The 12,954-nt window shown below is 39.8% G+C and overlaps 1 protein-coding gene across 3 annotated transcripts in view; it reads left to right on the top strand.

Moving 5' to 3' along the window:
- AFF2 (ALF transcription elongation factor 2) overlaps window positions 1-12,954 on the top strand; it is a 410,708-nt gene that overhangs the window by 374,776 nt on the left and 22,978 nt on the right. For all 3 annotated transcript variants that reach the window (XM_077825719.1, XM_077825718.1, XM_077825720.1), the window contains exons 13-18: window positions 68-293; window positions 3,442-3,578; window positions 4,159-4,222; window positions 8,170-8,306; window positions 12,007-12,078; window positions 12,432-12,525. In XM_077825719.1, coding sequence (XP_077681845.1) covers window positions 68-293; window positions 3,442-3,578; window positions 4,159-4,222; window positions 8,170-8,306; window positions 12,007-12,078; window positions 12,432-12,525 — 730 coding nt within the window. The remainder of the gene's footprint in view (window positions 1-67; window positions 294-3,441; window positions 3,579-4,158; window positions 4,223-8,169; window positions 8,307-12,006; window positions 12,079-12,431; window positions 12,526-12,954) is intronic.

Here is a 12,954-nt window from a genome sequence, read left to right as displayed (position 1 = left end):
CAAGGTAGAGAATATAAAAATACCCAAAGGCTTGTCACCCAACCACTTCTTGTCTGTTTCTCCACAGCGGGAGTTCAGTTAAAAAGGTGACTAAGAAAAGAGAAGAGAAGTCATTCCCTCCTCCGTTATCCCCGCTGCTGGATGAGCCAGCACACAGGCGTCACAGCAGTGACAACAGCTCCTTCAGCCAAGAGAACAGCATCACAAACTCCTTGCAGACCGGCAGCTCTTCCTCTTCGTCTAAATTCGGAAAGAATGAGAACAAATCCTCTTCGAACCCCAAAGGAATCTGTGTAAGTAACTGGTCGGAGCTGCTGAAAGTGAACATGATAAAACAAAAGTAACTAGGCTTTATTCTGTTTGATTCTCTCTTTTTTTTAATGTCTGTTTAAATCCTTCTGTAGCCCCACTGAAGAGCAGCTAGGCGTGGAGCGTTTGAGAGCAGTACACAAGCTCTCTTGCAAGTTCCATTTTTAGATCGGCATTAAGCATCCATTTGACATCGTGTGTAACTGACTAGAACACCTGGTCCCTCAGCTTTATAGGCTAGATTTACAGCAGCGGAGTATCTGCAATTACTCCTCCTGCCTGTGTAGTTTTAACCACACACGTAAAGAAAAAAAATCTTCTTTGACGAATTTTCTATAATGTTTGCATATTTCTTATGACGAATATCCCCAAATTCTCAACTGGTAATTAAGCACTGGGGCTAAACTAAGCATTGCAGATTGAACTGACCGCCCAGTAAAAACCCAATGAAAAATTGCCTGTGTGTACCACACTCACGAACCAACTATCTGAGCACCTGCATTTCTACCACAAGCTGCCTCCTGATTTGCTTTTTTTCTCATCGGCCTTCATCTGCTTTCCTCCTTCCCTTTATTTGCTTTGATTCGGTTTCTGCCAACTCAAGTCCTTTCTGACTGGGATACCTACATAATACACAAAACTCTCTGTTGTGGAGTAGTTAGGGTTGTTACATCCACTAAATGCCGGACACAAACCCACAATAGTAAAGAAATAACAAGTTAAGTTCCTAACTTTACAGACCCTCTCATCCTCCACCCCCACGCATACGCTTTCCCAGTAAACTACAGACCATGTGACACAATCTGAACTCCTTCTGAGGAAGTGGTTTGCATCTGAAGAAGTGTTTTTTTACCCACAAAAGCTTATGCCCAGATAAATCTGCTAGTCTTTAAGGTGCCACCGGATTCCTCGTTGTTTTTGTGGATACAGACTAACACTGCTACCCCTCTGAATCTGAACTCTGCCCTGCTGTCGCCTGTATGGGTACACCCTTCTACCAGATTACTCTATCCCCCAATACTGGCAGTTGTTGATGTTTGGCGTAGGAGTTGACTGTGGCAGGAGAAGATAGGTAGGTAAAGGAGCGTGTGCAGAAGGAGTGATGCGAGGCTGGCATCCCTCTGGAGGGTACAGCGGCGGTTGCCATTCATGTTCCGTGGTATAAGGTAGCTGACATCACAAGGGGTGGATGGTTGTGAGTGAAAGAGAAGATGTTATGTGCTGCTAGGTGGCCTCACTTCCAATCTCCTTGCTTTTGTGTCAGGCATGTTCTATGAGTAGCAGTGCTTCACACTTCACAACAAAGTCTTTTGTGTGGGAACTCCCTTGGTTTCTTGTCATGCTTAATTAGGGGCAGGCATTGAATGAGGGGTGAGGGGAGGGGATTTGGGGACATTAGAAGTGCAACAGGAGAATATTTTTTATCCATCAGCAGCTGCACATGAGGCCTTCTCTGCTGTAAGATAAAATCTGACAGAAAAGCATAGCTCCTCCTGAGGAAGGTTTTATGTACGCCCAATCAGGTTTGAACTTACCATCAATCAGGTTTGCCTGCATTGGACCCCATCAATCAGGCTTGTGTGGACCAATCTCTCTCCCTCCCTCCCCCATTCCCCCCTTTTCAATCAAATAGTCACGCTTGCATGTACTCACTCCCTAAGCATCAACCAACCAGGCCTGCTCATGCCCAGTCCCTCTCGTCCTCCTCCTCTGAACCAGTCACACTAATGTGCACCTGGTCCCCATCAACCAGTGAGGCTTGTATGTGTCCATCACCCCCACATCCCATCAATCAGATTTTTGTGCTCCCAGACTCTCCCATCTATCTGGCTTGCATGCACCTGGCCTCCATCAATCAGGTTAGTTTGTGTGCACAGTCCATAAACTTGAGCTATTATGAGAATAACAGCTAAAAATGACCATAAATTCCACATTCTTTTAAAAATCTTCCCATTTGAGCAGTTCTCCTCAGGGGCCTCCTCTCTGCCAAGTTTTGTCTGGATAGGCAATGGGATTTTTAATAGGTATCGGTCAACGGTGAAAAGTAGAGCTGCAAAGGAAACTTTTTAGCCAGTTTCAAAGGCTTCTTCTTAAACATCTATGAAAAGAAAAAAAAAACTGCTTAGAAAATTCAAGGGGCATGAAAATTAACGTGGTATGAAATTTCACAGCAATTGGACACCTACTTTTAAAGAAAAATGGCAATTTATCCTTAATTTTAAGACCATTTTAGAAAGGACCCCTAATTATGGAGTTACCGTAATGCAAGATTTTCTTGTTTGCTTCCATTGCCTTTTGACCATTGCAGAAATGGGTGTGTTTGGCCCCATTTTTCACAATTTCCCATGTCATGAAAGGTTGCCAACCTAGTATTGTAAAATGAAAACATGCAAGTTGCATTAGAATGTAACTGACAATTTACTTTACCTTATTCACTTGTCCCTATTGCTTTCTATCATCATGTCACTTTACTTCAAACTGCGAGAGCAGTACACATGCCTTCCACCAAAATCAATGCCAAAATGAACTGCATATGTCGGCAAATAAACAGTGCTATGTAAACAGCCAGGCTGTTTCCTCCCTCAGTCCCAACATCATCCATCAGATACATGCTTGATTTATCCACTGAGTTGGTATCTGAAATATTCACCCACTAAAAGGTATTATAGGGCTTTTCCGTAGTTCATTGCTTAATCTGTAATTTAGTTCATCTGATTATAAACAGAGTTCACAAACGAGTTCCAATTGCCTAGTCTAACTGTTTATGTTGTAGCTCTAGCTTATAATCAGCCAATGCTCCGGGATCTCTTTCCCCTCCCAACACTTTTAATAAGGGCCTCGAGCGAACAGGGTTCTGTGGTATCAATGCTGACTTTACACCTTTCTGAAAGCATGTGTTAATGAGGCCAAGCATCTGAGCAATATCTAATAACGGTGCTTAATTAATCTAGTGGGTTTGTAGCAGAAGGGAAAGCAAGGTGATTTGTGCAGTTCCTAAAATGTGAACAAGTATCTGAATTTTAACCTCAAGCTGTGCCAATGATGTGTTTTTCTTGTTTTATTTCAGTGTTTTAAACACATAAAGGAGTTTGGGTCAAAGTTTAAGGAGTTAATGAAAATTCTCTTCCGTAGGAGGAAGAATCTCACAGTAGACCAACAAACAGTCTCCTTGATACCAGCCATCTAGAAACAGACATCTGGTCTACAATGCCTACACTCTCCAATGGGAAATCCGAGTCAAGAAGACCTAAAATAACATTTGATGACATGTATGTAGTATTAAACAGTCCAAACACGTGGAGTAAGATTTTATCTAGATGTGTAATAATCCATTTGTGTTAAATATGAGTTATATGCTTGGGGTCTGAATCAACAGTCTTCACACAGGCAAAACAATGGGAGCCGTACTTGTGACGTAAAGGCAGAATACATATACAATACATGATGTTACATAGAGTTTTTCTCTTGACAAATGAATTTTTATCATTTATTATGAGTTTTTTGACAAATGTTTTCAGATTATAAATGTTGAATTCTAGGGTAATTCTTTCCTAATTTTTTATTTTAGCTTCTCTAATGGAAACTTGTTAGAGTTAATCAGTTTGAGTTATATTACCTTTTCCTCTATTCGACACGCATTAATGGCCCCCTTTGGGCTGCTTTTTTCCACAGCTAGCCATTTGTGCTCACCAGTCACATGTTCACTAAGCATATCATTACATTCAGCAGCTTTGTATTCGTATCAGAATAAATTTAAACAAATATTATAAATGGTCAGCATTCTTCTCGGTTAACGTTTGTCCAACAGTGTGAAAACTTAGCCCTGAAAAATTAACTCTGTCTCCTTAGGCTTCACAATGCAGACTATTACATGCAAGAGGCTAAGAAGCTAAAGCACAAAGCGGATGCACTGGTAGGTTTCCATTCATTTTCTGCCTTTTTTTCAAGCACTGAAATTGTATGTTTCTGAACGGATCATCCAGTGTGAACTTATACACTGTGGGCTTCCTCCAAAGACTATTGAAGCCAAAAAGAGTCTTTCTATTGACCTCAGTAGATTTTGGATCAGACTTCATATAAGATGACCACAGCAAACCCAAGTCTGAACACAGTTCCTAACTGTAGTGGGTTCTAGCCCACGAAAGCTTATGCCCAAATAAATTTATTAGTCTCTAAGTAAAAAGAAAAGGAGTACTTGTGGCACCTTAGAGACTAACAAATTTATTAGAGCATACGCTTTCGTGGGCTACAGCCCACTTCATCGGATGCATAGAACGGAACATATAGTAAGAAAATATATATATATACATACTGATAAATTGGAAGTTGCCATACAAACTGTGAGATGCTAATTAGTTAAGATGAGCTGTTATCAGCAGGAGAAAAAAATTTTCGTAGTGATAATCAAGATGGCCCATTTAGACTGCTGACAACAAGGTGTGAGGATACTTAACTTTAGGGAAATAGATTCAGTATGCTACAAGAACTCCTCGTTGTTTTTGTTCCTATTAAGGTGGCCTACTAGAGCTGTGCAGAGAAAAGTTTTGTTTTCCGAAGGATTTCAAAACTGAAAATTTCAGAATTCTCCATGAAAGAAAATTCCAAATGGAAATTCACTCTGGCTCGACTGAATCATTATGATATAATTGTATTATATGACATGATGTATAATGGGATACAAATTTTTAAAAAGAAAGTCATCTCAAAGCAAAACAATGAAATGTTTCATACTGTAAAAGTTGAAAAAAGACATTTTTATACGGGCAAAAGTTTTTTCCAGTTTTCTTCCAAAACAAAATCCTGACGAAATCAACACAATTTGGCAAAGCATTTTGATTTGGATGGAACTGCTCGTTTTGATGGGCTATAGCTCCGTCAACCTTAACCTGACCAGCTCAGCAGTACGGCCATTGCATTGTAATGGAGATTTGGATCCTGTCTGCTGCAGCTGGTACCATGCAGCAGCTCCCACAGTGGTATAGAACTCTCTCATTTCTCTAAGTAAGGTCACTATAAAATAAAATTGAGCCTGCCCTCTAAATTTCCCCCTACAAATTCTATGCAGAGACAAGTAATAGTCTTTGGGTGACTAATTATCTATTTTAAGGGTGAAAACAATATTCTTCCTGCGAATCAGTTTATTTAACAGTAAGGAATCGCAAATGACTGTGGTTCCAAACAAAGACAAAAAAATGTAGCACCCATTGTTTAGGAATGTCGCAGCTTTGGGGTATGTGGAAGAGAGAGAAGGGATCAAGCTGCCAATGTCAGCTCTCCGTGCTCCTTTTCCCGATTCAGGGGCACGGCCGCTGTTCAGCATGTTTCCTGCAGAGCTCAGGCTCAGGGTTTTGGCAACATCCCCTGATTGTCACTAAGCTAGAAGTCAGACCTCCTGACGTGCCCGTTTACAGAAGGTGGCCCACGCTGATCACTTAAGACTGAGTCAGTAGAACATGTTGAGTCAGAATGCTGACATCTGTACACAGGGAAGGCTCACAGAAGCAGACTGACAACACCTCCTGCAGCTGATTGACCTTTAAGGAGAACACACATCGTTCTGGCATAAACCTGCCTCCTCTATGCTAGCAAATATTTACAGACTCAAGCTCATGATGGTCTCAACATGCTATGTCAATCCGCTTTTCTCCACAGCCTGATTCACTCAAGATAGTGTTGACCTGTCTTCCATCTTCTTACCGTTGACTATGCCTTGTAGAATTAGGGGTGTTTCTCAAGCAGAGCTAACATGAAAAGGCATGGCACATCATGTTGTTGCCCGCAGGCAGGCCTTTCATGTCACATGTAGTTTGACACCCCCAATGCTCTGATCAGAATGCCAGGCCAGCTGCTGTGGTATAAGTTATTAGCAGCCACAAATGCCCATGAACTGTGTATCTGCCTTTTCTTTCCACTATTTAGATCTTTTTTCATTTTTTCGTCAAATGCGGTTGCACACGTATTTCTCCAAGTAACTCGTTTATCGTACAGTCCCGTGGCATTAATTGTCTTATGGAAACAATTGCTTCTGGTTACTTTGTGCTGACACAATGAAGCACGCCAAATTGAAAGATGTGGTGTTGCGCTTGGGAAGATAATGTGTGTGACCCCTGCAAGTGTCAGGAAATGTTAACAAGATGTGGAAGCGATGCTGCTGTGCTTGTACAGAGAAGGGACTTCTGGCAAAAGTGAGGGCGCTTGAAATATTCTGCAATGGCCCAATGTGAACCCGTCATTGCCTGGAAGAGGGGCAAGGGATCCACTCATTTATGATTAGGCACACTGTCATCAGAACAAATGACTACATACAGCATACAACATGCCCGAGATAATGGGCCTAATTGTGCTCTCCTTTGCACCATCAATAAACTAGAGAAATGTTATTGACTTCATTGGAATTACCCTGGATTTACATGGCTGTTTGTGAGAGCAGAATTAGGTCCCATGGCTTTATCGCCATTGATTAAGAGGATGTGCCTTTGCTAAGTCAGCTTAAAGCTACATTAATTTTCTGTATTATATAGAAAACTAGCTTCCAAAGAACACCTGAAACAAGGTTTTGCCTCGGGTAAAACAAGGGCAGTGATTGGTGGAAAAGAGAGAAGAATGAGATGAGGTCTGCATTCCCTTCTGACTGTTCAGAGGGTACTGTAGAATAAGTGTTACCCAGTGGTGAAGGTGTTACATGTCCCCCGCTGTGCCAATCTACAGAGGATATGCGTTGTTACAGTCTGCAGCTATGACAGGTTTCAGAGTAGCAGCCGTGTTAGTCTGTATCCGCAAAAAGAAAAGGAATACTTACAAAGCCTTAAGCTGTAGCAGCTCATTCTATTAACTCTGGAGATCCCTGGTTCATTCCCCATTGTGTCAGCCAAGAGGGCATCTGTCACATAAGCACACACAAAACAAGCTTTTGTTGCCAGGCTGAATTTTGTGCAATTAGAACAATAGGGTAGAAATCTACATGATAACGCCCCATGAAAATAGAGAGCGTGGAATGTGTCTTGTGAGGAGAGCTACTAAATGGTAGCAGCAGACTAAAATATGCCATTATAAAGCTCGACTTTAATCTATTGTTATAAGCAGCTGCCATTTTGTGAACAGAAAATGTGTGCAGGTGCATTGGAAATATTTTGATAGAGACATACAAAGACATTTTGGAAGACTTCAGCTTTATTGATTCTTTTACATTAAATGCCATATTAGTGAAAGTCTTACATCCACCTATCAGAAATTGAAAATGTTAAATACTATTATAAAATACTTACTATAAAAGTGTCATCTATAATATTCATTACACATAAAAAAGAAATCAGTATGTCTAAGTCAGTTTAATCACAACCATTATCAGGGCTAAAAACCTTTTTGCTATAAAATTCTAGTAAAATAAAATATTTAGCAGTGCTATATTTTTTTACTTTTTTAACACTATTTCAGGGTGTCATTTGCAAGTTAAGTGATGAGATTTTGGAGTGGGAGGAGGGTCAACAATCACAATGGAATGTCACATTTTCCTGACAAGTGGCATACAGATTTGTTACTTACCTCTTGCATACTAGCGTTCAAACAAAGTCCTTAGTATATCAAAGGAGGAACATGGATTTTTTTAAAGATTGTACTGAGTCTCACCCTCAGTTGGGATAAATCGGTGTAGCTCCATTGAAGTCAACAGACCTCCACTCTTTTACACTTGCAGAGGACTTGGCCCTATGTTATCTGTCCAGCTTGGTGAAAACATGACCTGGCTTTAATTCTTTAATGTATGCATTTTTAATGTCAATGTTGCTTTGTATACATTGTGCTCTATCTAGCTGGAAATAAAAGCTGAAGCATCATCTTGATGGTTTCATCTTCCTATTTCAGTTGGAGAAGTTCGGCAAAGCAGTGAATTATGCTGATGCTGCTCTCTCCTTCATTGAGTGCGGGAATGCTATGGAGCGAGATCCATTAGAAGCTAAATCTCCATACACCATGTACTCAGAAACTGTGGAACTCATCAGGTTAATGTCCTTTCTGTGATCATTTTCATAATCTCATTTCAGTCATAATTAGAACCTGCTCTGTTTTAAAAAATATCATTTCAACATATTAATGATTTGTCCAAGGCATCTTCATCTCAGAAGTCATCATAATTAGTACTTGCCATTTTATTAATGTCATGGAAAATTTATAATTGATGGACACTGCTTTTATAAATTATCCCCTTTAGAGGTTATAATGTGAGTGTTATAATTTGCAATATTCATAAAATTAAAATTGAAATGTAGTGGGTGGAAGTAAAGTATAGTAATTTCACTGTTTGGCAATGACACTTGTCTTTTAAAAGGTGTAGTTTTATAATTCAAAACATTAAAATGAGTCGATCAAGATCTCTATTCTAAACCTTGTTTTTGCAGAGGTTTATAACTTGGCTGTAAAAAATTGTTCTAGGCTTTAACTTGGTATATAAGGTCGCATCCAGAGAGCAACTTTTGCATGTGTATATCTAGACAAAGAGAGAGTGGTTGGTTGGGTTTTTTTTTAAAAAAAAAAGGGATATAAAAAGCCACTGAAATTCACTGAGTTAATTTTTTTAAACATAATTTTTCAGTCCAGAACATAAGAGCCTTTGCCTAATATTAAAATGCCTGAGTTAGTATTTGAAAATCAGCGCCTGTTTTCTATAGCTGCCCTAAAGGGTAGACTCCATAGAATTTACTCGACAGAGTAACTAAGGGGCCAAATTTTGCTCACTTTACTCACAGATAATCCCATTGAAATCCATAGGATTAAATTTAATTGTGGTTAAAGCAATCAGGATTTTGCCCATTTGCTCTGATTCCCCTCTGGCTCTCACCATTTTTACACTGGTATAACACCATTAACTTCAGTGGGATTACTCCTAATTTCCACCAGTGAAAAGAAAAGCAGAATCAGGCCAAATGTTTGTTTTGCTAGGACTTGTTTATATGAGAGACTCTAATGTGTCAGATTAGTTATTCGAGTCTATCCAAAAAAATGCATGTTTTACATTTTGAATGAGGAGGTATTTACATAATAAAACATATCAGATCTGAAGAAGCTTGTTACTCTCGGGTAAATAATAAGCCTTTTAAATTTTTTAAAATATGTATTTACATACAACACTTGTTAAAAAGAAGAACAATAAAAGAGATTATGCCACAAAAATGATGTTCACACAACATTTAGGGTCAGTGTTAAACCCTGAAGAACAGTGAAATTAAGAATTAAAGCTATACCAGTCTCCCCGCTTCATTCCGTTGTGCCTGCATCTTAACTGTGGGTCACTTAATATAGTTTATAAGCACAAAACGGTGTGAAAAAGTAAACAGTAGCAATATCTTGTCTTCAAATGGCATGAGAGTGGTATGTCAGGGAGGGCGCGTGGCCTAACGGAGAGAGCCCTGGGCTGGGATTCAGGAGAGCTGGGTTGTATTCCTGGCTCTGCCACTAGCCTGCTGGGTGGCCTTGGGCAAATCTGTTCAGTTGCCCATCTGTAAAATGACAGTAATCTTACTGACTTCCTTTGTAAAGCACTTTGAGATCTAGTGATGAAACGTGCTATGTCTGAAGTATTATAATTGTTGATAAGTAGCCTGCATGTTTTGGAGGAGTGTGGAGCAAAGCTGAGTGGTTCTATCTAACTATCTTAGGGTTTTCTGTAGCACGCTTCACCCTAGTGTCTAAGGATTTGTCCTGTGCATGTTGAAGGCAATGGCAAAGCCCCCATTGACTTTAATAGTGCAGGATCAGAACCTGTGTTCTGTGCAAGTAAATTAGATCTCCATGCCGATGTCCACAGTTGACTTCATAGACTAGGAATTTTACTCTTCACCCTTTCCAGATTCTGGGATGCATCCTGACATCCCTCCCATAAGAAAGAGGAGACTCTTAGGGCCACTGGTGTGTGTTGTGTTCATATACACTTTTAAAGCAACACCACCCCTGTGATGATTGGGGGTGATCATGAATCCTTTGATGAAATTCTATTTCTGTTGCCTGTGCCAGGCGGGAGATCAGATTAGATGACAAAACAGTCCCTTTTGGCCTTCAAATCTATGAAGCTATGAATGACAAATGGTTCCACAAGTCAGAAAAGTAAACCCCTGTTCATCTGCTCATGACTCACCAGAACTCTAAGAGATTCACACAGTATGATTCTTCACAAAATAAGAGAGTTGGGGAATCCTGGAGCAGTGAGCATTGATGATTTAACAGTATAATGTGGGTTTAAGTAAGCCGCACAGGGCCTGATTTTCAAAACTACATGTGCAAAATTGCGCATGCAGCAGTTGAGCCTCATTTGCACACAAAGTTACCCTAACTGCAAGCATGGTCACTTGCACATGCAAATACATGATTTGCATATGCCACAGTGGAGAATGGTGCAAATTAGGTGTGAAACTGTATGTGTGCCTTTTTTAAAAAAGTGGTCCTTAATGTAACTTCAGCATAGATTTTTACAGTTGGATACTATTTAGAAGAGATTTACGTTACTTTTCCCCATCATCATGCTCTCTACAGGCAGACCCTTGTTCTATCTATTCCAGTCATTTTAACTGCTCTGAGATGTGGGTATCTGCAGCAGTCATTTATTTGCGAAAACAAGCGGAGCATCACAGTGACTCAAAATGTCAGAGATCTGACTCTCAGAGGTGTATAGACTAATTGTAACACTAAAATCCCTAACTTAACGCTGCAAATCCTGAAGAGAAACACATCTCTGCATTTGACCACGTTCATTCAGTGTGACTGGAGCAATAACAAAGAGCATGGAAGACAGAATGCTAAGGAGCTAAAGGGTGCCTTGCTAGAAGAGCATAAGGGGACGTGATGACAGGGGTGTCAGCACAGGAGAGCAGTGCAGCCTGCTACTCCATTACCTCCTTGTAAATGAGAACTCATCAAGACTGCCTGGATACCTTAAAACTTTCTTACGCAACACTGAACCCTATTACTTATTCTAACACAAGTACCTGTGAAATTGCATTAAGGCTCAGAACAATGACTTTATGCGATGAATTGATTTTCAAGAGACTAAATGCATGGAATGGCGTGTACTCCGTTAAAGCAACTTTAAAAAAAGAGGGGTGGGGGGAATGCTCAACCTTTTATCACCCAAATGTTGGACAGCACCAATTAAATAGAAAGGAAAGACAAAATATACAAGCATCATAAATTAATGGGGCTAAGAACTTAAAAAGCTGTGAACATGACCTTTCCTTTATTTAATACCACTTCATATATAAATATTTTAAAGACGTTGCAGAGGCATTTATGAGTGGGAATGGAAGGTGTTATTCAAACCCCACACTATTAAATGTAAAACCTAGCTGTATATTATTTTCCTCTTCAGTGCAAACAGGACTGAGACCTTATGTTTTTGGCCAGCACTCATTGCAAACTAATACAGTGCTTGTCACCCCAGAGTGCTGGCTGTAATGTTATCTTGGCAGCATTAACACACTCCAAAATAATTCACCTCATTGGCCCAGAAAATGGGCTGATGATTTACTTTAGTCCTCCAAATTTTAAGTGTTGCTTTCTGTTGAATATTACACTCATCCCATTACTGTGAAACATTGTGGTCATTATTTATTGTAGTTTTAGAAGCAGATCTAGTTATTTCTCAGAGTGTTACCAATTTTCCTCGAAGCATCTTAATGCCCAATTTCCTCTTCTCCTCACCTTTCTTACAAGGTATGCAATGAGACTCAAGAATTTCACAGGCTCATCTGCCACAGAAGGAGACAAGAAACTAGCAGTTTTATGGTGAGTCCCATTGCAACAATGTAGAAACAGCTAAAATCCTAGAGGAGTTTAAAAGTACTGAATTACTTAAGCAGCTTACACAAGATCATTATTCTTGTTTTCCATTAAACTATTAAAGGGTAACAAATGGATTTCTTCAGCAGCTGACTAAACATTTATTTGTCTAATTTATACTGTTATCAAGATAGGATTTTAATGCTTTTGTGCATTTTTTTTTTATTTTTCTCCATTTGCTTATGTTTCTCAATCTAACCTTGGAAGAGAGACTGCAAAATATAGATCAGCTTTTGTTTTATAGTTTATAGGTTTCATTAAGCAATGGAATTAATACAATCTTTTCCTGAATACTGCAGCTACCGATGCTTATCACTCCTCTACTTGAGAATGTTTAAACTAAAGAAAGACCATGCTATGAAGTACTCCAGATCTCTGATGGAATATTTTAAGGTAATCTTTAGTCTGTTTAATTTATGCTGATACAGAATGACATTCATCCCAGCACTGAGGGCTCATACAACTCACATTGCACCACATAAGCCCCACCTTTAACCTCTGCAATGGGAGACATGGGCAGGATGTTTGTAAGGAGGGAATGGAACTGATCCTGTGTCAAAACTAGGGTTACCAGATGTCCCGATTTTATAGGGATAGTCCCAATAATTGGGGCTTTTTCCTATATAGAGGCCTATTACCCCCCACCCCATCCCGATTTTTCACACTTGCTATCTGGTCACCCTTGTCAAAACCTACAGCCATGCTCTGACCAACATACTGATTCTGGCCTGATTCGGATCTGACTTTCACCACTTCTGCACTTGACAATTCCCTGTAACTTTAGTGGCATTATTCCTTGGTCAGCACCTCATCCTGAGCCCT

The sequence above is a fragment of the Eretmochelys imbricata genome, chromosome 9, assembly GCF_965152235.1.
Source record: "Eretmochelys imbricata isolate rEreImb1 chromosome 9, rEreImb1.hap1, whole genome shotgun sequence".
Classification (NCBI taxonomy): Eukaryota; Metazoa; Chordata; order Testudines; family Cheloniidae; genus Eretmochelys; species Eretmochelys imbricata.
This window is presented reverse-complemented; position numbering and strand designations above follow the sequence as displayed.